We start from the raw sequence: 27244 nt of genomic DNA, 5'->3' as shown, positions 1-27244 counted from the left end.
ATGCTGCTGGGTTTCTTCTCAAGTGTGGGTGGAGTATTAGGTGGCTGAGAGCCATGTACATGGATCTCTTAAAACACTGTTTAAATGGAAAGAAAGAGATCAGCATAGTGTTGCTGATGATACAATTACAGCTTTGCAGGCTGCTAACGTTACACATCTTTAACCTGAGAATCTCACAGCTGTCATTGGAGCTTCAGGCCACTGTTTTCTGGGGCTGGGGGGAACCTGTCACTACAGAATCAGATACAAATCACCAGAATGGAAATAGCTGAGGGAGCCTAACTGGGCATAAAATTAAAAACTAAAAGCAGAGTGACTCTCTAACCTTATTTGTTCCAAGACATTTTCTGCAGCTCTGAGCATGGAATTTCTTCTGACATGGATTTTGCAATCCACTGTTGTCTTGCCCACAATCTGTTGCACCGTGTCTTGGCCAGCTCCAGCACTGAACATGTGTGCTTGGATGGGACCCAGTTTGGGAGCCCTGGGGACAGTGACTCCCACCTTACTCCCCATAATCACTACCTGGCCAAGGACAACTGACTGCTCCCCGTGATCACTCTGTCTTACAAGTGGATCATGGCAGATCTGACCCTCTGTACTGGGCTGCAGCTCCCTGTGGGTGTTTCACTTGCTCTAAAATCTTCAGCAGAGACTGTGAGGTGCAGCAGGCCCAGTATTTACAGTAACGCTTTGGGAAGTGAGAGCAGCCAATGCACACAGTGACAGTGCTGCATTGGTAGGTTGCTGCCCCACGGGACAGATGTTTCCAGTAGCAGATGGCTCTTTAATTACTGGAAGGTAACAGAGACAAGCTTGCTAAATACAATCCTGCTCAAGTTAAGTGCACATTTTTAGCAGGAAAGGTGATTGATTTTGGGGACAGCTCCCACAGGACAGGAGCATCTCCCTTATCACAGCCACCACACCAGGGACAGACAGCCCTCTCAATCACAAACCACAACTCAAACAGAAATGTTGGGCTTGAGGAACAAATCACTGGGGAAAGGGTTTTGGGCTCTGCTATGCATGAACTCAACTTAGATGATGACATCCCTGGAGGTGTTCAAGGCCAGGTTGGATGTGGCCCTGGGCAACCTTGTCTAGATCATGCCTGGAGGTTGGTGGCCCTGGCTGTGGCAAAGGGGTTGGAACTCTCTGATCCTTGGGGTCCCTTCCAACCCAGACCATTCTGTGATTCTATGATTAGTCCATCACATCTTTAAAACCAACACATCTGTTTTATCTCCTGCACAGGGCAGGGGTAATGCAGCAGTAGCTCTGTGCATCCAGTCCTACCTCATGTGCCACCACACCGGTGTGTCGCTGCAGTCAAGTCGAGCAACTCCCAACATGCTACAATCAGCCTTTCCGTTGCTTGCATGCTGGGTTGGTTTGTACACAGAAGTGTGAAGTGACATCTGCATCACTTGTAATTAGTCAGAGTACCATAATGGCTGCAGAGCAGACAGTAATTATGTAGCTACAACGGGCACCCAATTAAAGTAGTATGAGGTCATGCTGGGTTTTTTTTTAGTATCAGCTGGACAATGAGGTACGTCTCTGAACTGTGCCACATGCTGAGCTCCCATCTCCCACAGCACACAAATGGACTGCCAGACATTTGGACAATAACTGGCTATCCATGGAGCTCTCTGGACAAAACAACTATCATTTAGTGAGAGATAATACAGCATCACAGAAAGCTATTTCTGGGAAAACATACTAACCTTCTCCACTTTATTGCTGACATTTTGATTGTGAAGTGATGTAAATTATTCTTCTAAGTGCTGTAATTTCGCTTAGTGCCTGACTTACAAGAATGAAATGGTATTTGGGATATAAAATGCTTTTATTTCTCTAATTGTGTTAGAAAATGCTAAATAGCTTCCACTGTTGGAATACATAACTTCTGCAAAAAAAAGAGAAGAGAATCTCATTCTCCCCATACCTTCATGGAAAGCTCCATGGGGTTTCCTACATCATTTCATTCACTTGAGTTAACAAACTATTTCAAGTGTCCACTGCCATACCTCCTGTATGTATTACCAGGCACAGAGGAATGCTAGAATCATGGAAGATCGATGTGATGGACAGAAGTAACCAGGAACATCTGTCTTGAAGGGGTTAATGACCATCAAGAAACTTGAGCAACTGCACAAGTGATTTTAAAACATACAAGGTAGCTCTGGGAAGGCCCATGGGAATCTTCTCAGCTACCCTCCTGCCCAAGACAGGAGCAACCACAGCTATCAGCCTTGACAAATGTTTCATCTAAATCAGTGTTTTCCAGTTCTCTGGTTGTTCTTTGCTGCTCTGGACTCTCCATTATTGTGAATACCTTCTTGCCCCAAGCTGGAAAATATATTCCAGGTTAGGCTTTCCCACTCCTGAGTAGGGTAATGGCCTCACAGGCAGTTCTCCTTATTATACATCCTCTCATCATGCTCACCTTTAGGCAACACCATGATTTTATGGACTCACATTCAAGTACCAGAGGAAATCACCTTAAGAAGTAAATGGCATAACAATTCCCAGTGAGAAATGAAACTTGTGGAGGAGGGTGGGCTTGTGGATGTGCCAAATTTCCCTCCCTGGCAAGAGAAGGACAACCATGTCTGTGTAATGAGGCTGCCACCATGATTTATGTGTGACCTGGTGATGACAAACTACTTTTTGTAAGTAAAAGGGCAACTAGTCCTGCTTACCCCAGGCCCTTCTGTTGGGAACCATGGTGAAACCAGCTGTGATACTGGCTTTTCAAACGTGGACATATGACCAACAGCACCAGCCAAACATCGAACATTCCACCACCCCAACCTGAGTTCGATATACCAGATGCTTGAACATCTCAGTGGTTCATTATCACATCCCTGAGCTCAAGTTTGTTGGAGGTTTTTGTTTTTCTTCTTTGAGAAAAGCCGTTTCTATATTGGGATGTAATACCAGAAGAAGTGAGAATGACTAACTACAGCTCCCCATTTCTGGAAGAAAAAAAAACACACAGATCTGCTCTGATTCCAGTTATATTTTGTTATTAATAGATAGATTGTTAGGTTTTACATTAAAAAGATCTTAAAGGGAACTGTGTTTTCCTACTCTCCAGAGGTGGGGAGCAGCATAGACAAAGCCTTTAGCTAGAGCCATGCCTTCTCTGGTATCATGCACTTCCCTTGCTTGCACCACAGCCTTGGCACTCCCATCCACCTAACGCCACACTGAAATCACTGGGTGAAAAGAAATTAGGTGAAGATTTCAGAAGTGAAAGGCACTTACTAGGTGTTAGCTGTAACCAGGAGATCTGCATTGTCAAAAAGGTTCACCCCTGGCACTTCCACAATGAGAACATATATAAATTCAATGATTAACATAAGGATTAGTTTTCCAATACAGCTGATCTGAAGGAACACAGAGCAGGCCAGGAGACTCAATAAGACACTGTAGGTAAAGTACTGTATAAAGACAAAAAGGAGGGGGGGAACAGAAGAGAGATGAATGTCAACTGGGTAAATCAAAACTGAAAACAAAGGAAACTAAACAGAAGGATAGAGAGGGATTGGGAGTTATGTGTTGAGCTGACCAAACATGTAAACCTGGGGTTGCTTGTGGGATTCTCCCACATTACAGGAGATTTAAGTGTTAAAATATGGAGATAAAAACTCTTGTGTTCTTCATCAGACATCATTCACTTTATACTCAGGGCACAGGGCTCGTAGCTGTATGCCCAAGGCTAGGGTGTAGGTTTGCCCTGGACACAATTACTGAATTAGCAGAAAGCATCACCCAGTTATGCTGGAACACTTCGTGCTTTAAGGTCCAAGTCTGGTCTCAAACTCATGTAACAGCACAATACACGGGACCAAGGGTATCAGCAATTCCCACCATCAGCAAGATACACAGGCTGGACAGACTTCTACCAATGCCCAACACCGGGCTCCGCCACTGCAGAAGTGTGTGCATGTGTGGTAGTGGAGCCCCTGACCACACCTGGGTGGTGGGGCAGCAACTTCTGCCCATCTGAGAGCTGAATGTATCATGTGCCAGTGCTTTCAACTGCAGACTGCAGGTGCCATTTATGGCTCCTGGGAAAGCTAGCATGGATGTAAAATGAAGAGATGCATATTATCCAGCTCATCACCTTCCTGCTAGGAAATCTGTGAAGATTTAAGCTCCCACTCTGTCCAGACAGGCCTATTTCTGGCAAAAAAACCCTGTATCAGATGCCTGAGGCAATCCATCCTTTCAGTTAGAAGCTTTAGTAGAAATACACTTATGTTCTGAGCTCATTTATTAATAGTTCATCACTGATATATTAAATTAGAGAAAATAACTTGTACATCTTGTAACTTGACTCTTCGTTTTCTAGAAAGTGGGTGGATGTTCCCTGTGGCTGAGGGGTAGGGTCCCACCATCTCCTGAAAGCACACTGGGAGCAAGAGACAACGCCTATACCAGATCCAACATCTGCCCTGCAGACTGTGGGGGAGGGACTCCTCATTTCTTAGCTCACTGACTGGCAGAACCTGGCTCAAGGCTGCCACAGCATCCTCAGCATGCAATCTGGATGTTACTCATTGGTGAAAATCTCTCTCTGTCCTGAACCAGCTCTCCTGACAACCTCACTGTGAGCACAAACTCTTTCTAGCTCTCTGTTGTGCCAGATTTTGCACCTGTGTCTTTCTGCAGACAAACTAAGAACCTTGGCAGAGTTTAAAGTCACAGTTATAGTGGTCTCAGAAACCTCACTGAATCAAATTGGGACCATATTCCTGTTAGGTATAACGGGAGTAAGTTCAGTGAGATACCAGAGGATTCCATAGCACCTTGGACATCTGGATGATAATAAAACCAAGCATAAATCTGCTATAAACCCATATGACCTTAACATAATTCTGCCCCCATCCTAGACAGATTTTTCTTTTTTCCATTTCCAGAAGACAGTGTATGTAATGGCCATGACCTCACATCTCAGAGAAAGGTCTTGAATAGCTATGCAAAAAGATTACTTTTTTTGGCAAAGTATTCTACCACTGTGTAAAACATATTTGTTTGGGGCTTTTTTGTTTGTTTGTTGGGGTTTTTTTTCCTCATTAAAAGCATTTTGAAGTTTTATTTTAAACAAATTGTTCTGAGGAGTTAGGATTTGCATTTGCAAATTAAAGCAGATTGCTGACAGCGATCAGGCTGCTAAGCTGCCTGAGGCCAGAACCTACTACACCTCCTGAAAGAATATATAAGCAAAGCTTTTCATCAGGACATAAAACAACAGAGGGAAGGGTTAAATCCATGACTAGACATTGATTTTCAGTGAGATGATTTTCAAGTAACACTGAGCACCCACAAACTCCTTTGAAATGACTTGCAGTTCTGCATGCCGTTAAGGACTTCATGGACAAAGGCCAATTCTCCTGCTACAGGCAGGATCCAACAGTTATAAAGTCTACTGATTATTCAGCCCACAAGGAACTTCAACATTACGGTGGACACATGATAATAACTTCAGACACTCAAGTTAGTTTGTGCGTAGTAGCCTGTGTCAGTCCCATAACGTCAGCCAGGAGCAACTTGTTTTCCTCTGAATCACTGAGATTTATCACACAGGTTTTATAGCCCCATCGCAGATCAAGCTCTGCAATCCATTTTTTTCCAAGCAATACCTCTGGAAAGTTGCAGTTGGGTGATGGACTGTCACAGAATCCCTGCAAGGTGCCCAGGCTGTAGTTGGAAGTCAGGTTGCTGATAAGGCATATGTCCACCCGGTCAGGAGTGATGTTGTATTCTGCAGCCATGCAGCTGGCAAGATCCACAGTGCTGCACATGAACTAAAGAAAAAAAGATGCTATTAAACTCAAGAGCATAGTCAAGGAGAAGAAAACAAAAAGTTCCCTCAGAAATGTCCGTAGTGACGTGCAAAGCACAAATTTAAACCACTGGCTTATGTTTTACTGCCTGTGCAATGGCTATGCTCTTAATCTCCAAAAATACTAATTAATTAAATCCAGGTTGTGCACTCTAGAAAGCTAGCTTTGTGCTCAACTTCACTTACAACTTCATGTCTGAAGGTTCACAGGCAGAGGGGCTGTAGATACCACACATACAAATATACCCTGCTGCCTGTGGGTCCTGGGGTTGCTCTGTTTCTGCTGATGGGAACTTCTGAGCTGGTAACTTTCCCTAGCTGTCTCTAAAGCTTGTGCTATGGGTCCTTCTACAGGGAAGCCATTAGCAGCCAGGCTCAGAGGCTGATGTGCTATGTTATGCTGAGGAAGCACCAGAGGCCTGTTCTGAGCTCTTCCATGTGCTGCTCCATTTGTCCATTTTGCTAATTTTTACACTGAGCAGTTCAGCAATGTGAAGAATCACACATTATGCAGAAAAACAAAGCTCTTAATTTCTGCGTGGTGCTCAGCAACCCACACCAGCTCTATGCAGGTAACTATGGGGGAAGGTGGTGGGGTGTCGATGCCCCTGTGAGCTCATGCCTCCCATTCATGTACCTCAACAGAGCACAGAATTGTTCCTAAATCTCCACTCTGTGTGTAGGGAAGCTGAGGCAAGAGCAAGCAGTGGTCTGATTTTTAGGTGTTTAAGCCTTTCCATGCCAGTGAAAGTCAGCACTGACCCTGCTGAGGCTGTAAGTGAGGGAAGCAGAAGGCCACATGAAGCCTTCACTACCTCCAGGCTCAGGGCTTTAACCCCAGGCCCAGCTTGCCTTTTTTCTCTGAAATAGATGTATGCAGGGTAGAGAACGTTCAGGTCCTTTCTTCAAAATACATTCAGCCCTGGAGCCATTTGTAGGAGTGAGAAACCACTAGGCACAGGGTCCCAGAGGACAGCGATCTCTCTCTCCCAGCCTGAAATCAGCAGCAGCATCTGAAGGCGAAGCTAGGCCACCCCGGTCCCACAAGTGCAACTCACAGCAAAGTCTCACAGTCCCTGTGAGGTGATTACTGCACTCGGAGCAGGATGCAGCACTGTGCAGAAGGCTGGCACAAAGCCTACACCACACTTACGTCCCACTCAATATCGTGGGAGTTAAATGACGCATTGACTTCGTACCGGCCCTTCACGCAGGGGACGCTTCAGGCTTGGCTTATGTACTTGGAGCAGAAGCATTTAAAGAATCAGAGAACACCACAGGCACAAATCAGTACCAGGCTGCAGGGGTGCAGCAAAAGGGAGCTGACCTCAGATGCTGTAAGCACTAGGCAGAATTACATGAAACCCAGTGGTTTAATTTTAATGTAAGGGTTGTGATGTTGCAGAGCACCAGTAAGAAAACCACACAGAACTCAGGGGGTCAAAAGAAAATCATGCACATACCATGTTGACAAAGGCAGATAGAAAAACCAGGATAATGGCAAAGACTCCAACTAAGGTACTATTGGTCCTGGACTGTACAATCTTCCTAGAAAGAGTCTGGAGCGGAGCTGGGAAAAGCTGCATGTGAGGGAAAAAAATAATTAAGTATTAAAAAAACCCACGAATAAACATTGCTTGCTTTACTGGTCACAACCTGCATTTGAGCTGCCTGTATCCTTCAGTACAGTGGCATCTGTGCAGATGCTGCACAGGGGTCAGAGAACAGTGGTGGAGGATTGCGGCTGTGGGACAAGGGCAAGCAGGAATGTGACTGCCACGTGGCAGCAGGCCCAGTTGGCTCACCAAATCTACTTAGTCCTTCCTAATGGGAATGATGGCTCCTGAGCTGAGACAGCAGAGCTTCCAGGGTTGTGCTCATCCTGTTGTGAGAAGCAAACCACAAGCCATCTGTAACTGAAATAGCCAGGAGCTCGAGCTTGTAAATTAGTGGATCAAAAATGTAAAAAGAAGCAGAAATGAAAACAGTCATGTCCTATCCCTTTGATCACACAGGCATATTGTAAGGCCTTTCTGGTGCCATTTCAGAAAGAGCGATAAAAAGCCCAGGCTGGTCTTGCAATCTGTCAGACCCTTGGTGAATGGCACTGAAGAATCAGCTGGTCTTCTCTGGTCTATGGCACTCGGCATCGCCAGCACATAAGGCTAAAAATAGCCACTGGTGATCTCAGACCTTCCCTGGACAATGGTGAGTCACTGGACAGTCTATCAGAGCTAGAATCTTGCTTCTACTTGCTCTAATTGTGTTTCGCTTTAGGTGCTGCACTGTATTCCAGTTACAGTCTCTGGATGAAAGTGGAGAGTAACTGAGAGCCCTTTGCAGCTGGGTCACCCCTCAGCATCAGGAGGCCTCCTTGCACTGCAGCAGCTACAGGAGAAGCTCCAAGGACACTGAAACAAACCCCTTCACTCACCACCACTGTCCTAGTGCGAGCTCAGGGATAGAGCAACACGAGGTGGACGCAATGGATGCCTATTGCACAATGACACACCTTGGTCTCGTTAGGGCCCTTCCCCTCCACGCCATCACGCTGGGGACCAGGGGCTCTGCATAAGCCTGACAAAGTTTCTTCCAGAGCCCAACTCTCCTTTCCCTACCTGCACGCTGCATGGATAACCATGGACAACCAAGCCACTTGAGGGTATTTTTAGAGACACAAAGAAGCCAGCAGCACAGCGACACGGCACTGCAATTTAACAATGACTAATGTTTCTATTAAAAGTCCTGCTCTTCCCTTTTATCCTTCACTCTTACATCTTCAGCGACGCATCGTTCTGTCAGCCCGCAGCTTCCCACACAGCAGTCCTACAACATAATCGCGAGGTGCCCGAACGGCCAGAGCACCGATCAGCTGGTGACTTTTACAGAAGCAGAGAGAGGTTGGCATGGTCAGAGTTTTGAAAGACCTGATTTCACCTGCACACACATACACACCCAGCTAACCCCAGGCAAGAGGAGAGGGCTCTGGGGAGGACAGGGGAAAAGTGGAAATCAGGGCTATGACTTATTTGCGCTGCGTGAGGACTGACTGAAATTCACTGAAAGCCTCTGCAAACCTTCCAGCTCGTGCAGCCAGAAACAAAGCAAAGCACCTCTCAGAAATAAACCTTGCTGATATAGAAGTCCTTGGCTCTGTTGATAAGCCATGAACCAAAATATCTCCTTGCCCAACCGTGTCCAGCTGCTTCCAGGCAGATATCAGCTAGCATATCCCCGCCAGTGCAGGGATGTGGGAAATGCCATGGGGCTTTCCTCCACTCTAACCTTCATAGGATTTGGAGGGAGAAGGAGGATTTGTGCTGCATTTAGACAGTCTTCTTCATTAGGTTAGAGAAGGACAGGTTTTCCTGCCACTCGTTTGTTTAGGCCTCAAGGCCAAGCTCCACAAAGGTATGCATGGACCTGACCTCCTTCTGTAATCTCTGGGAAATCAGGCACCTAAATAAAATTTGGGAGTACTTTGTTGTGGATCTTGGCTCAAGCCTCTGCTGCCAATGATCCCAAAAAAGTCTGACTTTGAACCAAGCCTGAGATATCAAGCAAAGCTATCTGTGGAAGACACTTTTAATTCTAATGAAAACATGTTTTCTTTGTATTAATCTTGGTTCTCATACTTTGCAAACTAGGGAAAAATTTAGATCAGTAAACAAGTACAGCTGGAAAAAGTCCTGAAGAGGAAACAAATGCCAAAAAACCATAGGAGGTCAGGACTGCAACAGAGAACGCAATGGCACAGCCATGCTGCTCATCTAGGAACCTCTGTCTTGCAAACAACATGGATGGAGGTTCTGTAACATAAGTAATCCTCTCCCATTTCACAGAGGCAGGAATACTTGAAACTTGGAAAAATTATGTGATAGAACTGGGGGACTTCTCAGCTCTGACAATTCATGTCCAGTCTAGCAAAGTTACCTCCAGAAAAACATTTACAAGTCAGGGGTATAACAAAAAGAAGGAAAAAGAAAAGATGGTGACTTCCCTCCCTTTCTGCAACACAATAAAATCCCTTCTGTGCTAGGAAAAGCAGCAGAACATCAGGACGCTATAGTACTGAGAAAATCCACGCACTGTTGCTGTTACTGTATCAAAACCAGTGTGGCCAGTAGGTCTAGGGAAGTGATTGTGCCCCTGTACTGGGCATTGGTGAGGCCACACCTCGAGTGCTGTGTGCAGTTCTGGGCTCCTCACCTTAAGAAGGACATTGAGGTCCTCAAGTGAGTGCAGAGAAGGGCAACCAGGCTGGTGAAGAGGCTGGAGGGCAAATCCTATGAGGAGCAGGTGAGGGAGCTGGGGCTGTTTAGCCTGGAGAAGAGGAGGCTGAGGGGAGACCTTATCACCACCTACAACTACCTGAAGGGAGGTTGTAGAGAGGTGGGCGATGGTCTCTTCAGCCAGGTGACAGGAGATAGGACAAGGGGAAATGGCATGAAGCTGTGCCAGGGCAGGGACAGATTGGACATTGGAAAAAAAAGTTTTACTGAAAGAGTTGTCAGGGCCTGGAACAGGCTGCCCAGGGAGGGGGTTGAGTCACTTTCCCTGGATGTGTTCAAAAAAAGAGTTGATGAGGTACTTAGGGATATGGTTTAGCTTAGGATGGGAATGGTTGGACTTGATGATCTTCAAAGGTCTTTTCAAACCTTGTGATTCTGTGATTCTATGATTAGCCCATTGGTTTGTACTGTACAACACCAGTTACTCCTCTCCATAACACTTAAATGTTGCCTGAGTGACGAACAGGACAAGGGAAGGTCTGATGAACCTCTAAGTCCACAAGCACACTACTGAGAACAGGGGCTGAAAGAAAGGGTGTGATCCATTTGGGCAACCAAGATTCACATTTGGGTTGCCACACAAGCTTGAGGTCACTCATTAGCCCTCTTAAAATCACCTTGTAAAGAACAATAACCGTAGTGGGAAAAGGAAAACTTGATTGTCCAGTCCATTCCAGTTCATTCTGAATTTAAATGCATAAATGCTGCTGGAAGACATAAGCTCCCAGAAAAGTCTCTGGAAGCTTGCAGGTACCAATGAATACAGAAGGAGAAGGTAGGGCACTGTTGTACAGGTGAAAGTCTAAATTAAAAAACTGATCCTACAAGTACTATTGTTGCAATGAAAACAATCCACGATCTCCAGTCACTCACATGTAAGAAGCCACGCTGTTGTACTTTGCAACAACAGCTGGTAACAGACAGAAATGGTGTATTTCTCCTTTTTGTCTTCTTAACATATATTGTGGACCTAGAAAACCACTTAGGTAATTGCCCCTGTGTTGTGAGATGAAAAAAACTATGAGGTCTTTAAGTTCTCATTTTTCAATTTGTAATAAAAGCCTTTCAGTCATTTTGAAGCACATTAAGATGCTTCTGGAGTAAAAGACAACATCTCCAGGCAAGTTGATGTTGCAAGTCCATTTATGTCACCTATTTCACTGTGATTTATTAGTCTATTTAAAAAGTCCATTTTTTAGAGGTATATTTTCCCCTACTTGAGAAGAAAAACCGCAACTTTAGGAGCTTCTAGACCAGCCTTGGGAGGCAGGGAAACAGGGAGGCAAACTGTACCTATGCAAAGCTACTGAAAAAATTACTTGCTTGTAAAGGATAACTTGAAATTTCTCTCATACATCTCCCAGGAACATGCAAGATGTTGAATTCCACACAGCAGAGCAGATACCAGAAGTTAAGGTTTTTAAGAAGAAACACAAACTTGATTAAGTTAGTAGCAAAACAGATGTCTGTCAGTGGAGTATTTGTGAAGGGAAGCTGGTTCCCATGACCTTAGACTCTATTTGGGAAGAAACACCATCTCGTGGTGGCCAAGTCTTCATGGAGCATCAAAGTGAAGAACTGGAACTCTCTTGTTTATTACAGCTGAAGAAACTTGGAAAGCCAAGCTGGTTGCGTTGGCAGTTCCAGGATCAACTTCTAGTCCATGGAGAATTTTATAGTGGGAGATAATAATGACAGCAAAAGAAAATAAAACATGATCTAGCTGTCCAGAAAGGGCCTGCTGGTCACTCTCACAGCCAGAGATGGAGAGGCCAAAACAAGGAAGTAGAATCTCACATGAAAGCTGGAGAGCAGAAGAAAAAGAGCCACTAATCATGTGACATCACAGCAAACAGGCAAACCTTATGTTTATGCTGATATCCTGGGGTGGACACCTGCTTTCCAACTTTGTGTGGAATGAGCTGTTGGCATGTAAAACACATGCTCTCCTATCCCACATCTGAGTGTGAAGCAAAACAAACAGTGCTGACTGACATCCCCGTGTCTCAAAATGCCACCTAAAAGATCAGTAATAGCACCTTCCTTGAGCACACATATATGTGTATTCCTGCAGCAACATGGAGCACAGAAATCAAGTAACAGCCCTTGCCCAGGGGCTGAATAAAGCCAATGCTTCCTTAAAAACTGCTGACTTGAAACACCAAAATCTTTAATGACAGAAGAAGGCTGCAGCTACTGGGAGCTGCTGACATCAGGCCGGTAGCTGACAAGCTGGAAGTACCCATCCCCTAAACAAGCCATGTCATAATCAGATGTTGTCAGCAGAGGCTAATTTGGAGCATGAAAAGAGAGGTAATCAAAAAGGGACTGGAGCTACAAGGCCTGATACTGTCAATATTTGCAATCCATGCACAGGAGGCGCCGGCCACACTGACTGTTACACATAAGCACCTTGTGGGACTGGGACAACATGCTGAAAACTCACTTTTGGAAATACCAGGAGCTTCATTAAATCCCATTAAATTCTGGTGTTAGGCTGAATTCCAGGGCCTGTGCACTGAGGCAAAGCCAGACTAAAACCAGTGGCAGACACCACTGAACAGACCTCTTCCACAGGAATTTGAAAGATTAAAGCAAAGAAAGCAACACTGAACATCCATCTAGAGTCATGGGGACTGAAAAATCCTGTGTGCCTTCTAAATTAATTGTTAATTAAGATCAATAACAATATTAAACCAAAAAGCCCAACCCAAAACTTCTGTATGATGACAATAGAAATGAATGCTGCTGTCTGCATGTGGAACCAACCTAAGCCTGTAAAGCCAGTGGGTAACAAACTGCTCTGGTTGCAAGTCAGCCAGCTCAAATGCTTCAGAGGTCTGGGTCCACCACAGCTCTCCCCCAGTATTTGCTCAGCACCAGTACAGCTGGTGTGTTGCTGTGGCTCCACACAGCTGGCAGTGTGCAGGGGTGTTGAAGGGTAAGTAGGCTCCAGCACAGTTCTGCACAGGGTTTCCAAATCCTTTGTGGCTGTGACCAAGAGCTTTCCACATTGGTTATTAATTAACTGATAATCACATTAACAGCTGATACCAGTTTACAAACTAATGACCCTCAATAGCATCCTCATGTGCAGTGGACACATCAATTATAATGAGGCATTTTTGGGTAACATTTCCCAGCTCGAGGGACCCAAGCCTTCCTATTGGCACTGTTACTCCTAACTTGAAATTCTCCTTGCTAGTAAACAAGCAGGACCAACAGGATGCTGCACTTATGAACCAGGCTCCTTTTAAAATTGTCGTAAGCCCAAGGGAAGCCCCATGAGCGAGTTGTTACAGTTCAAATACAACCTGAAGATTCTTTCACTGGGAACAGTTTGTAGCTCTTATTAAACAAGCAGCTTAAATCTCCAAATCTAACTTTCAAAAATCAAAAAGACATGAAAGGTGCAAGTCTGTCAAGAGCACCCACATTCAACTGTTGCAAATGGCACAGAGAAGATAATTAAAGCTAGGCAAATCATCTGCCTGGCATAATCCGTTACCCCACTGTTTCTTCAGCAGGAAACTTAATGCTGCTGAGCTGTTTCATTCCAGAATCTGAGGAACAAAGCTCAGCTTGGGCTAAGGAGACTGAATCTGCATGTATTCCATGTTCAGACACTGCTAGACTGGAAGGATTCCCAAAACTGCAAACACAGTCAACTACCATCAACATTTTAACAGGAATACCTTTGAGGGAAAAGGATGAGCACGTCACCCTTCCCAAAGTACCGACTGTCAATTTACCACAGACCACAGCCAAGAATTAATATGTTTTCAGATTTTGCACAATGTATTTCTGATTGTATTGCTGATCAAAACCAACTACAAGAAAGAGCCTACCGAATGTTAGAAGCTCTGCACAGTCATCTGAGAAAGGCTGATAAACTTCTCCTATATGTTTATGGCTTTTTGTTCTCCCCAGGACATTTTTCCTTGATGATATTCTGTTTCTGATTATCTGCCTACCCAAACATGCATATGCAGCAGGGGCCAGTACACAGGCGACTCCACAGGAAGTTTACAGGGAGGAAACGAATGGTCAGTGCTTCGTTCCACACTGGAAAATGTGTTCTTCTTATATCAATAGGAGAGTGCCTGCAGGGGACTTTAATAGACATGCAGATCCACAGAGCGATTGCTTCTTGCTGAGCTAAAGAGATGCCAACCCTAACATCTGCTTGCAGTTCATTCTGTCTAATCAAAGGATTTTTCTGTAACCCTTATCACACAGTGTGGAGAGGCTGGCTAACAAAACACGCTCTGTTAGCTGAAGGAACACATTGCTGATCCAGTTATGGTAGGCAAACTGCTACAAAGAAACCACAGTACTCACCTTTACACAGGAGTAGATGACCGAAACGAACACCACAGTGGTCAGAATCAGGAAACAGGTCAGGTAAAAACCCAGCATGAACGTAGAGCTGAAATCAAGGAGATGTGTTTTTTTAAAAAAACCACACCACACAGAACTGCTACAGCTGTGCTGTACGTTTGTACGAGCTATGGCACACTGCATGGCTTTCCAATTAGGACAGCAGCAGGAGATTGGAGGTGCCGTGAATACCAACAGATACTCTGTCCTATTTGGAATTACTCACAGGCTGCAGAGCAGAGAACGTGGCATCTTTTACAGCAATCACCTTCCTGCCAGGGTGACAGCACAGGGACTGAGAAATATTTCATGTGCTAGAGGAGCTGATAGAACGATTTGTTATGGCAGATCAGCCCCTGGCTGGCTGTGGGCAGGAGACCCCTGGGAAGGAAGGGAAGTGTGTGGAGCGCCGCAGTGCAGCCGAGTGGGAATAGTCTCACTGGGAATAGCTACCCGTCCTTGCTGTGCACAGGGAATGTCTGTGCTGCACCGTCCTCCATGCTCTGTCTCCTGCATGGGATGGGAGCAGCCACGGCACGAGCATAGTCAGGGAAAACAGCTTAAGTCTGGGCAGCTCAAGAGGTTCCTGTTCCTCCCAAATCTGAAGTACAAACAGGACTCCAGGGCCAACTTTGCACTATGTATTTTCATCTGTTTTGACCATGAAGATATTCAACAACAATTTCCCGGTGACTGGTCTCAGTGTGCCAGGACAGGCCCCCTCCCAGGAGTTAGCCTTGTACAGAATTTAAAGGAGGTATTCTTGTGACGTGACATTGAGGCCAACCACACCAAAGCCAGCTGGTCTCTGTGGTCTCTCATGACTATTAAGATAATTGTACTTGCTAATTCACTGTTTGAGCCTTTGTGAAATTCATTAAAGCTATTCCTCTTCATCATCATAAATTATCACTGCCATCTTGTCTCTCTGATGGTGACACACACCCACCTGTGGCTTCAGTTGCTGCTTAACTGTCTCCTTCCAGAAAAGACCAAAATGATGCAATTGAAATATAAGGAAATGCAAGCTAAAAGATGAAGGAAAATATATCTGACCTGGAGTTAAAACATGGAATTTTATTTACTCCAAATAATCCAAATGATCTCTCAGACAGGCCAGGTTGCTTGAGGACACTTCAGAACTTACAAAAAAAACCCCAACCTCAGCCCTTAAGGGCAGTGTGGATGGAGCCTGAGCAGCACGACATTTACACCAAGCTGCGGTAAGGGATTGGCTCCTGCGTAAGACAAAGGACTCAGCCATATGGTTGTCACAGATCAGAAATTGTCAAGTTGTCATTTAAATGTTAAACTGGGTTTTATGGAGACAGCTTAGTGGCTGCTTAGGGAGTTTGATGAGCAACACAAAAGCTGGCAGAGGAAGGGCCTCCGCAGGTGTGAAGTCACAGCAGTAATACCCAGAGATCCAAAGTCCTAAGTCTATGTCTTTATTACCCTCAAAGAACATTTTTGGACGAAATTGACAATGCATTAATTGCTGGGATTGACCTAGTTTCGATTTTGAGCCTCTTTCAACTTCAATTCCAGTCTCCCAAAGAGGACCCGTCTGTTTACACAGTGCATTTGTACTGATGTGCTTTTACTGCTTCTATCTTTCTGTGAGCAGAAGTGAATGTCCTCTTGCCTGGGAGAGCAAATGACCTCAAACACCAGACTACACCCTGCCTCTGTGACCTTCTGAATATCTTATCTGAACACTACAAACCAGTCTCTACTCTGAAAAGGTCTATGCTGTGAACAGAAGTAGACAGCAGTTGTAGTGGCATATAATAGTACCAGAACTTTCTGAAAACAACTTTTTTGATTAATTTGGTGCATTTTCAGAGTTTCTGTGAGCTTGTTCTTCAGATTAAAAATTACCAACTCTGAACTTATTTCCAACGCAGCAGTGCTCAGTGAATGATATGTTATTGCTACTAAAGCAAAGCACAGGAAATACCAACATGCTTTAATTTTAAGGGATTTTTTTTTTTTTTCACGAACTTTTTGAGAAGAAATCCCATGTCTGTGGAGCTCATTGCTGGAAAAGATCCAGTGGGTCACGCTGTGCCGTTCAGACAAAGCATTTCCCTGCAGCGCTCCAAGAGCCCTGTGCCCCACAGCCCAGAGAAGCTCATGCCACTCTTGCCTGGGAAAGAAACGACTGCAACCCCTAAACCTGGAATGAGCTACTCAGAGTTTAGGCATGTGCAGCTCAGCACCCTCTCTGCCTCTCTTCTTGCACTGCTCTTCTGAGTCCAGAAGAATAAACGCATGAGAGGTTATGCCTCATCTGTGAAGCAGACCCTGAGACCTCAGTGGTCTGAGCAACAAGGCTGTGATGGGTTTTTCACCTCCCTGTCCCACTGAGGACAGCCCAGCCTCGTGTTGTGAATGTGTGCTATGCCTTAGTAGGCCAATCCTTCCTACTAGGTGATAGTTGTTTTCCATGGGCTTATAAATGTGCTGAACTGAATTTTCTAAGATGGGGGTAAATGGTAAGAGAAACCACACTGGGAAACCAGAAATTGTCACACGCCAGCATGGAGGTTTTAATCTGCTCTAGAAGTGAGTGAGAACAATAAGCACCATGCATCACTTGAGTATGAATTATTTAAGGATTTTTCTCTTCCCCTTGGTGCACTGAATTCTCAAGGAATAAAAAAAAACAACAAAAGGAAAGTAGGCCAGAATAGAGGAGGGGAGCAGATGGGAGCAAAGGGATGAAAGGGTACTCACTGTGGCACGATTATGATTTGAACAAAGCAGATGAAGAGGAAGACTAGGGAGGCACAAGCCACATAGGCTCCGAACCTGTCATCCACCTGCTTGGAGTACTGCAAAAAATGCAAACAGGGTTATGTTAGTGGGAAATTTGGCTGTCTGCCTTCTCTCCACAAAGACTTCTTACTTGGCTTCCGCTTAGGTCCTTGGAAAGCAGTGGTGGTAGGACACAGCTAACAAGAGAAACTCCCCTTCTCCCTGGGCAAGCTGTAAGGGTATGAACAGACCTACACAGCTGGGTGGAGAGAGGATTCACCATCTGCCCCTTGCATGACTGGAACAGAGATGGATTAATTTGGGTCAGGATTCTACATCACCATCCTTAGACCTCCACTTCTTCCATGGGAAGTTTCCTCTAACAGGGACAAATGTTGCTAATGAGAAAACCTTGTATTCTGTGCAGACAGCTTGGCTAGTTCTAATGATAGTGCGAGGATGCTGCGGTTTTCACACAGTCACTTCTTCCAACTACTTGTCAACATATTGGTCACATGGGAACTGCATCTGATTCCCAAAGATGCTTTATTTAGCTCGAAGCATGGTTCTCAGCACAGACGGTCTCAATGTTTGAACCACAAAATAAAAGGTGCTCAGAACAGGTGAACCACTAATTTCTCTAGCAGTTTTCAGCTATAAAACTGAAGGGAAGGAGTAGGGGGGGAAATTGCACGCTTGAGCTTTTAGCCAGTCCCACACTGATTCACTGAACAGCTGTAAATCCTGCAACGGTCTGCTTTTACAGTTGGTTGTAATTCCTGTCATTGAAAGAGTGCTTCTAACTAAAATGATAAAATAATCAGTGCAAACTTATTACTGAAGCTTTTTCCATTGAAAAATTAGTTTAACCTGAAGCCCACTCTATTATCCCAAGGATCTGTGCTTGTAGTAAAATACAAACAACAACCAACCAACCAAAACACCAAACAAACAAACAAAAAAAGAAAACAAAGATTACTTTGACGTTTTTGGGGCAATTAAAACCAGCAGCTTATATAGTACTGCCAATAACAGCATCTGTGTACCTCTGGACTGAATTTAACTTTGCGGCCATCTAGAGCTGATGTTGTCTCTATTGTATAGACAGAGAAACTGAAATGATCTTTGCCTCACAGCAATGACATCTGAAACAAAACAGGGAAGCAATCAACTATTTGGGAGCCCTAGATCCATCAACCCCTTTTCCCACACTTGTGAGACAGAGAACTCGTTGCTTAAAACAGGTTCCCAAAAATGACCAGAGTATGAATTGCATCCCAATGAACCCTAGTAGTACCTGGGGCTCCCTGGGGCTACAAGGGGAAGGTGATCTGGAGTTCAGGCAGGCTGAAGAGGATTTCTCCAGTGCAAGAGGTAACTGCAATCTCAGTTTGGATGCCTCAAAGTCAAAGAAACAAACCTGGCTTATTCTGGATTCCTTTTAGAGCTGCTCATCATTACATATTCATATGTTTCTGACAGAAAAGACGATTTTCCTGCCCAGTGCTCCCTTCAGATGACTGTGACTTTCTAGGGACATTTATATTAAGGTTTCCATGAGGAAGCATGGATTTTTTTAAGACCAAAACCCCACCTTCAATGCCTAAAACCCAGCTTTACTTATAGACATAAAAGCCTGATGGAGGAGAGTTAAAACTTGTAACAAACCTGACTGACACACTGCAATGACTTTTAGACATCATTACCTTTTTCTCCAAGTCAGGCTCCCTGAATGTTAAGAGGAACTTGCGCACATGCTCAGAGCGTAACCGATCAATACTCCTGGCATCGATGGCACGGCCCAGGAACTCATCCACTTCGTCTTCTGGGTTCATACTTTCCTGTGTATTCCTGGGGATGTCACAAAAAGGAAGCATAAGAGGACAAGATAATTTACCCCTCCTCATCGTATGCTATCATTTCACTGTATAACAAGCTGGAGGTTAATGGCATTTTGTTTGTGACAGCTTCAAGTTGGAAAATGGATTATGAGCTGAAGAGGAAAACGGTATCAGCTCTAGAGCTCACTGCCAGTCCTGAGTTCACCAGTGAAAGGATTTCATTTACTTGCCTTCTTTATATACAACATCCATCTGTTTTCTTGCCTTGTAGTCTTCTTGTTCTCCAAAACTGGCCAGAAGTCTCCTTCCACTAGTCCTCTGACTTATTCTTCCCTGCACTGCCATGGTGTCAAAAGCATTAGCGCCTGAACTGGCAAAATTATTTAGGCAACCAGTTGTATTTCTTGCTTTCCAATAATAATTTCTGTAAATATTCCTGTGAAAATTTCTGAACTTGAACAATTCTTTGTTTCTGAGGCAAAAACTGTTCACAGAATGAACATGTGGGTAAAAAAATGTGGCCTGATGCCCTGCTGCCTCCCCTGCATGCAGTTATTGTTATTTATGAGTTTAAAGCATAAAACAGACAAAATTTTCTGTTTGCAAGATATTCACTTAAAGAAAGGTTGAAAAATAAAAAGGTAGCAACATAAAAAAAAAAGTTTCTGCTTTTTAAATGTGTGGAACAAGATTTCTAAATTGTTTATAATAATCTTTACTACTGGTGTATTTCAGATCCTCAGCTACAGCTTCAGAAAAATGAGGCCAATTTAAAAAAACTCTTAAAAAAACCCAACTGAAAACGTAATCGCCCTGAGGCATTTTGCATTGAGGATCAGGAAACCTGAAGCACCTCCTCAAACTCTTTAGTTATTTTTAATATCTAACGGGATTTTAATGACTTGATGCTGTCACTTTAATGGCCTGCCTTAGAACTAGCTATAGGCAGAAATTAACAGCTACTCCTGAAATGCTGTTTTTCTGCTCTGCTTGCAAGATTGCCACAGTTACCCACGGGATACGCCAATGGTTATCCACTGAATACACCCCCAGTTGCACTGGGGCATATCCTGGTGGATGACTATTGCTAAGTGCAAAGCACGTGATGGCGCAGCAACTTACAGATCATGGTGTGTGACCTTCACCTTAGGCAGTCAGGAAAAGATCCTGAGGTCTGACAAGCACGATGAAAAGCTACACTGCTTTACTTTCTTGGGTTTATTTGTCCTGCATAACAGTGCGTAACACACAGACACTGTCCTGCAGCCAGAGGGCCCCGACAGGTACAACCATGCTGAGGAGCAGAGACTGCTCAAAGCAGCTTATAAACCAGAACGTGACTCTGTTTTAAATGCTAATGGCCCCTTTCCAGAAGAAAGGGTCTTAAAAGCTTTCTGCAAAACTGGACCAGATTTTGAGAAGCCCTCTGTACCCCAACTCTACCATGTGCCTCTTGCCAAGAGAAAAATAAATCCAACTCTCTTCATTCTAGCAAGTGAGTTGTATGTGTCTACACCTCAGATGCATCATGATGACACACCATTGGCATCTAGTTAGTGACCATATCCCAATTACAAACCTAGTTTGTCTCAAGGTCTTATCTCTGTTTTAGCCAACCTTAATATTTCAGTGGGGTTGGGGAAAAGAGCTTGTTATTTTTGGGCTCTGGAGTTATTTAATTCCTTGAACTTTGTATATTCCACTTTGACAGGAAAAGTGGCTTTGTCCCTAGGAGGCCAGGACATTCCATTTCCTTCTCGATGCTCCCTTAGAGGAAGCACATCTGCTTAAGCATTTAAGATGCTGCTGCTTATTTTCATTCAGTCCTCCCAGTGTCTTCTCAAGTCATATAAATGAGCAAGGAAATCATTAGGCTTCGTATTTACAGAATGCCTTCCAAGATCCTGTGAGCTATTTACACATTTGGGTCATTCACATTCAGTCACTTCATAGCACGTACGAGAGATGCAATACGTTTTCCCCCAGAACTGAAGCAAAAGAGTCAGCTCAGCATCTTGGTGAACCTCGGCTAAATTTCAAGTTCCAGTCTAAAAGCTTCACCCAGGAAGACGTGAAGAGAAGAACAAACTGCCTGCTTGGGCATTGGCCTCCAGTTTTGCAATAGGTCGTTATACTGCTGAGGGTATCTCATTAACCTCTGTGGGTGCAGATTGTGCAGGAATACCCCCGTGGGTTTTACATTGCCTTGCTGGGACATGTGCAGTGAGACTGCAGGGAGCTTAGTCACCTCACGTGTACCAAGTCACCAAACTTGTGCCCAGTTGTGTCCAAACTAAATTACTGTACAGCAAGGTTGGGTACATTTGCATAAATGTAATTTTAAACTGACATACAAAATTTCCCCATGCTAAGGAGTGCCCTGGAGGTAGGGTCCATAAGTCAGAGCTGAGGCACTCCCACAGACTAGTGAAATTCATACATGGAAATACTTACTGATACATTGATTCTGAGTGTGTGTGTGAAACCAAGGATTTCAGGCTGCCACAAAACTTCCAGAAATACCTCTTAAAAAGGTCTGTCTCAGCACTGCTGAGATTTCTCCAAATACAGCCAACAGAACATTATTGCAAGGAACAGGAGCAGCATGACCAGACCTTGGAGCAACATTTGCACTCTGCTTGCAAATGTGAAAGCCAGCAACTAGTCCAGAGATGCTGGTGTCAAAGTAATGCAAAAATGTTCTGCTGATTTAAGAACTTTCTTCAAATGAAGAGTGTGACCACTGCCAAAACTACATGCATGCCACAATTTTAAATGCTTCATGCCTAGATTCAGGAACTAACTTTGGATTTAGGCACATAAGTGTCTGGCCTTGCTTCCAGCCATGCGTGGTGCCCACCACTTGGCTTTGCTGTAAAAGTACTGATGCTCAGTGTTTCTGCAAGTGGAGGCACTGGGTTGAGTGCTTGACATGGTTTAGGTATCTGATTCTACCCAATATCACCATGAACTTTTTCTGCTAGAGAATTTTTAATGGCCCAAATCTTCATTTCTGAGTTAAACATATTTCTGGCTCAGGAGAACCTGAGGCAAGAAGTAGCTGCTTTTGGTGCTGAACAGAAATGCAAAAATCCTGTGATTTGCATAATAAACTGGCATCACACTGAATCAACCAGCACTGCAAACACACTGCTCTTCGCTACTGGCTGTAACAGCTCAGGTAACCTTTTCAAACTACAGGATGGAGGAGGGACATTATGGTCCTTGGAGCAACAGTGGGGATGCCACTCCTTACCAGCTGGGTGGCTGTTGTGGACCAATGTTGAGGCAGGTTAATTTTATGTTTTCATGCACAAACCATGAGGAGAGATGCTATTTCACAGGGGATACTTAAAATTCTTTTGTAATAAAAATGTAACGTGTTAGCTTTTTTTTTTTGTCTAAAGTATATCTGACATCAGCTGAGTTCCCAGCAGCCATGGATCCAACAACAAACCCTGGTGACTCCCCTTAAACACTTTGTAGCACCAGCCAAACATCTCAGGGTGCACAGAGTTTAATGTTTTGAAAATCAAGTTTGTGGCGAAGGGCAAAATAGGGAGAGAATGATTCTTACTATCACCATGTTCAAACTTATCCTTTCCCTTTACTTTTAGGGTATTGCTCTCAATGTTCAACCACTATATTGTGAATTTTCCCAAAGCTGGATACTTTGGGCCCACAGAAGCATTTAGTTGTCCGAGCTCACAGAGGTCTGCTTATTGCTGACCAGCAGCCTGAGAAACATGTTAAGGAACAATAGTATGGCATACTTTAGGCATCAGTCTCCTCTACTGTGATCTATCTTGCTCTGAGCAAGCTTACAATTAATGCCATTCAGTAGGACTGAATATGAAATTATTACAAACACCTTCAGTACAGGAAATGCTTTTGTTACGTCTAGCTGTAAAAGTTAAAAAGTGAGCAGGATTGAGATTTTTTCCCTCCAAAAGTAATTTTTCAAATCATTAAGCTGTTATTTTATGAATTTTTTAAAGTTCTGCATAAAAAAAAAGAAAATGCTGCTTTAATGCAGCTGTATTTTAGAGTAGGAAAGTTTGAATTTACTTTTTCAAATAAGTTGTCATTTCTGAGTTCATTTTTATATACAGAAATAAATAATATGTAATAATGAATAATATAAAATATAGAAATAAACTCAGAATCTATGTATGTTAGAACACATACATAGCTTTTTCTTATCAGAGATGTTCAACACATACACTTCACAGGAAGATTTTGTTCTTGGGGTATTTTCAAAGCAGCACATAGCAAGGAATATTGGGGGCAGGGGAAGTGCAACAACAGCATTTTAACTGCAAAAGCAAGTCAGAACTACACAAACAAATACATGTTTTGAGGGCAGCAGCAGTTCCGCAAGCACATCAGTCCACCCAGTGCCCTCGCCTGGCTGTCCCTCCAGAACAACCCTCTGGGGAGCCCAGGCATTATTCTTGGCTGCTGGGCATTAATATTTGTCTTCTTTTTTTTAATATGAGAAAAAAAAATCCCAAATGTGCAAAGATAACAGTGTATGACAGAAGTAAATTTGCTTACTTGTCCTTGGGGTCCTCAAAACCCTGAAAGAAAGAAAAAGGACACAAGGGTTAGGAAACAGGCTGACCTTGAGAACACAGAGTATCCTGAGATGGCATTCTGAGAGGAGTTTTCAGGGCACTTGTTTTTAGGTGTGGATGGAGAGCTGTACCGACCCAGGGCAATATTCTGTGCTGCTGTGTCATCAGGCAGACAGAGCAGTTTTAGAAAGGACATGCCTTCAGATACGAATTTATGGAAGGGAAATGTTTCAGCTGACTGCTTGCATGCTTTAGGTCAGGTGTATACTTTTTTTCAGTCATCATTATAAATGATAGAATGAAATTATGCTGGTGCTATCATGGACAATATGTTTTGCTTGAAATAAAACCCAGATTGATAACGTGGGACACGTACAGTGTTCAACAAGGTCACGGTTCTTTAAGTCAGTCAGGGCTTGGCTAAGGGAGCTGGATGTGTTTTGTTCTTCACCTCTTCAGGAGGAACCCCAAGGGGGTCTCCTTCCTTCTCCCCTCACTGCATGCACACACAAAACATGCTTCCTTGAATAAGATTTGAGGAATTATTCATAATTTTTGCAATAGCCAGAATGTTCACAATTCCTTCAAGGGCATGTGAACTGAGTAAGTGGGCGTATTTGTGGGTGATCCATATACCTTATGTACAGGGTAACAGTTTTACAAGTTTAGTATTAACATATAAACCACATTGGATCAAAATGACCCTCTTGTATGGGCTGAGACAAAATCTGCCCTCTGACATCTTGGCTTAAATTGAAGTGAAATCAAGAAAAGTTGTGTATTTGACAAGCAGGGTCAAATAGTCAGGCACAGAGTTTGTACCCTGTGTTCCAAAACATAAACCAAATGTAGCTGGGAGATGGGAAGAAGTCCTTTTGTTTTCCTCCCAGAGATTTCAGGCCAAAACCACTCAAGAGCACATGAGGATATTCCAGCTGCAGGATCTCAGCCGCTACCAGCCTAAGGGCAGCAAACTGAGATCTGTCCCAACTGTGAAAAAGTAAAAACCCTTGGGCAAAAGTCTTCCCACAGCTGCCTTGTCCAACACCATCAGAAACAATAAGGTTGACCAGATACTAAATGAAAACAGATTTTGCCCGTGCAACCAGTTAGTAATGTGGCAATATGAGGAAAAGCAGACGTAAAACCAACACAGACTTCCTGAACAGCATCAGATTTGCAAGAGGGAAAAAGTGGGTCTTGTGATGCAGGTCAACAGCCAGGACTGATTCACTGAGAGTGCAATTACCATTTTACATACCCTGCTTCAGACTGAAACCACACTTCAAAATACAAAGTGAAAATCCAAGTTAACCCATTAGAAATTCAGATAAAGCAAGTCTCTCAGTAACAACCACCGGCAGATCAAGGGGGAAGAAGGAAATAGTAACGTTGATTCAAAGTATTGTCATTGAATCAGAATGGTTTGGGTTGGGAGGGACCATTAAAGGTCACCTAGTCCAATGCCCTTGCAACAAGCAGGGACATCTTCAACTAGACGAGGTTGCTCAGAGTCCTGTCCTACCTGACCTTGAATGTTTCCAGGGATGGGACATTTGTTACCTCTCTGGGTAACCTGTTCAAGTGTTTCACCAACCTCATAATAGAAAATTGTTCCTTATATCTATTCTAAATCTACCCTCTTTCATTTTAAATCCATTACCCCTTGTCTTAATACAATGGGCCCTGATAAAAAGTTTATCCCCATCTTCCTTATAAGTCTGCTTTATGTACTTAAAGGCTGACATAAGGTCTCCCTGGAGACTTCTCTTCTCCAGGCTGAACAACCCCAAGTCTCTCAGCCTGTCTTCATAGGAGAGGTGCACCAACTCTCTGATCGTCTTTGTGGCTTTCTCTGAACTCGCTCCAAAAGCTCCATGCCTTTCTTGTACTGGGGACCCCAGAGCTGGATGCAGCACTCCAGATGGGATCACATGAGAGTGGAGGGGAACAAGCAGCTCCCTTGACCTGCTGATCATGCTTCTTTTGATCCAGCCCAGGATGCAGTTGGATTTCTGGGCTGCGAGCGTGCATTGCCAAGTCATGCTGAGCTTCTCCTCCACCATCATTCCCAAGTCTTTCCCTTCAGGGCTGCTCCTAATCCCTTCATCCCCTGGCCTCTACTGATACCAGGGGGTACCCTGAGCCAGGTGCAGGACCTTGCACTTGGCGTTGTTGATCCTCATGACATTCATACAGGTTCATTTCTTGACCTTGTAATGTCCAGTTAGCCAAGTAAGAAAAATAGACATACTTTTTGATGATTTCACAGGAGAGTGTGATGAATTGATCATTCAACTTTTTGTTATGTGGCTTTTTTTTTCCCCCTTTGCTTAATCATTTTACAGGAATATCTGATTGATTTATTTATTTATACTCTAGAGCAATGCTACAACACAGTGCCAAAACTGAAAGCTCACTGATTAATCATGGAGACAAAATGCTCACTAATTTGTCTGGAAGAAAATCAGCTGAACATGAATAGCTACCAGCCAAGAAGTGAGGGGAGGGAACTGATGAGGAAGCAGACAGTACTTGCGTATTAGATAGACATATAGTTCATGTTTTGAAGCTTAGCCATGTGGGAACTGGATGACTGACTGCAGCAAGAGAGTCCCCTAAAATGGTCTGATTTTCACATACAGTGCTGTAACCATTTATGCCACTAAAATCCTGAAACTAAACACAGATCTCATACGGCTGCCTTTTAGGGGCACGAGTTTGAGGGTACAGGCCAACCAGGTGAAGTTACCAAAACATCTCAGCAAGGATATCCTGAAAAAATTCCCCAGCATTTCAAGTGGGGAAAAACAGACAGGATGCATATTTAACTGGTCATTTATATGGGCAGTCACTTGATCAACACAGAATTTGATTCTTCTTCCTTGCTTCTTTCTCCTAGCAAAACTGTTATAAGGAAAGGCTCTAAAATGACACAGAATTAATTGATCTAGCTTTTCAATTTTAAATACTAAATTGTGCTTGAAGCCCTCAAAATTATTCATGCTAGTAGCTCAAATTAAATTTGTCTTTCAAAATTAAAAATTAAATTAAAAATTCAAAAAAGGCATATTTCAGGTAAAGCAAAAAAAAAAGAAAAAGGAAAAGATTATTACATTTTCTTTCCTGGATCTTCATTTAACAAGGCTAAATATTTAAGAGTGACTTGAACTTTAATTGGAGAGAATCAGCTTAAAATTAAATGTAGTAGGAACCTCTTTAAGTTAAGCAAATTAAATGATTCACTTCAAATGTCCCCATTTCATACAGAAGATTCTTCAAGCAGAATTGCCAAAAATGGAATTGTTAGGGAGAAAGGTCTGCAGGATTTTTTTAGGGAAAAAAACCCAAACACAGCTTCTTAAAAATCAGGCATTTTCTTACAGGAGCTCTTTCTTATTTGCACTGAATGACTTTGCCAGGATACAGATCAAATATACCTATAAGATTTGGCTGTGACTGGAGATTTTATTCCCTGACCACCAAAGTGTCCATGTCTCAATGATATCCAGGAAGCCTTTCCAGTGAAGGAGA

The 27244-nt window shown here is 43.6% G+C and overlaps 1 protein-coding gene across 2 annotated transcripts in view; it reads right to left on the bottom strand.

The window, feature by feature from the left end:
- The window catches only part of ADCY5 (adenylate cyclase 5), a gene marked incomplete at both ends in the record, with an annotated part of 214902 nt that overhangs the window by 6094 nt on the left and 181564 nt on the right, over nt 1-27244 (bottom strand). For both annotated transcript variants that reach the window (XM_084264299.1, XM_084264300.1), the window contains 7 exons: nt 3277-3452; nt 5658-5822; nt 7324-7440; nt 14494-14581; nt 17272-17369; nt 18999-19143; nt 23691-23713. In XM_084264299.1, coding sequence (XP_084120425.1) covers nt 3277-3452; nt 5658-5822; nt 7324-7440; nt 14494-14581; nt 17272-17369; nt 18999-19143; nt 23691-23713 — 812 coding nt within the window. The remainder of the gene's footprint in view (nt 1-3276; nt 3453-5657; nt 5823-7323; nt 7441-14493; nt 14582-17271; nt 17370-18998; nt 19144-23690; nt 23714-27244) is intronic.

Source organism: Gallinula chloropus, assembly GCF_964237585.1.
Source record: "Gallinula chloropus genome assembly, chromosome: 5".
Taxonomy (NCBI): domain Eukaryota; kingdom Metazoa; phylum Chordata; class Aves; order Gruiformes; family Rallidae; genus Gallinula; species Gallinula chloropus.
This window is presented reverse-complemented; position numbering and strand designations above follow the sequence as displayed.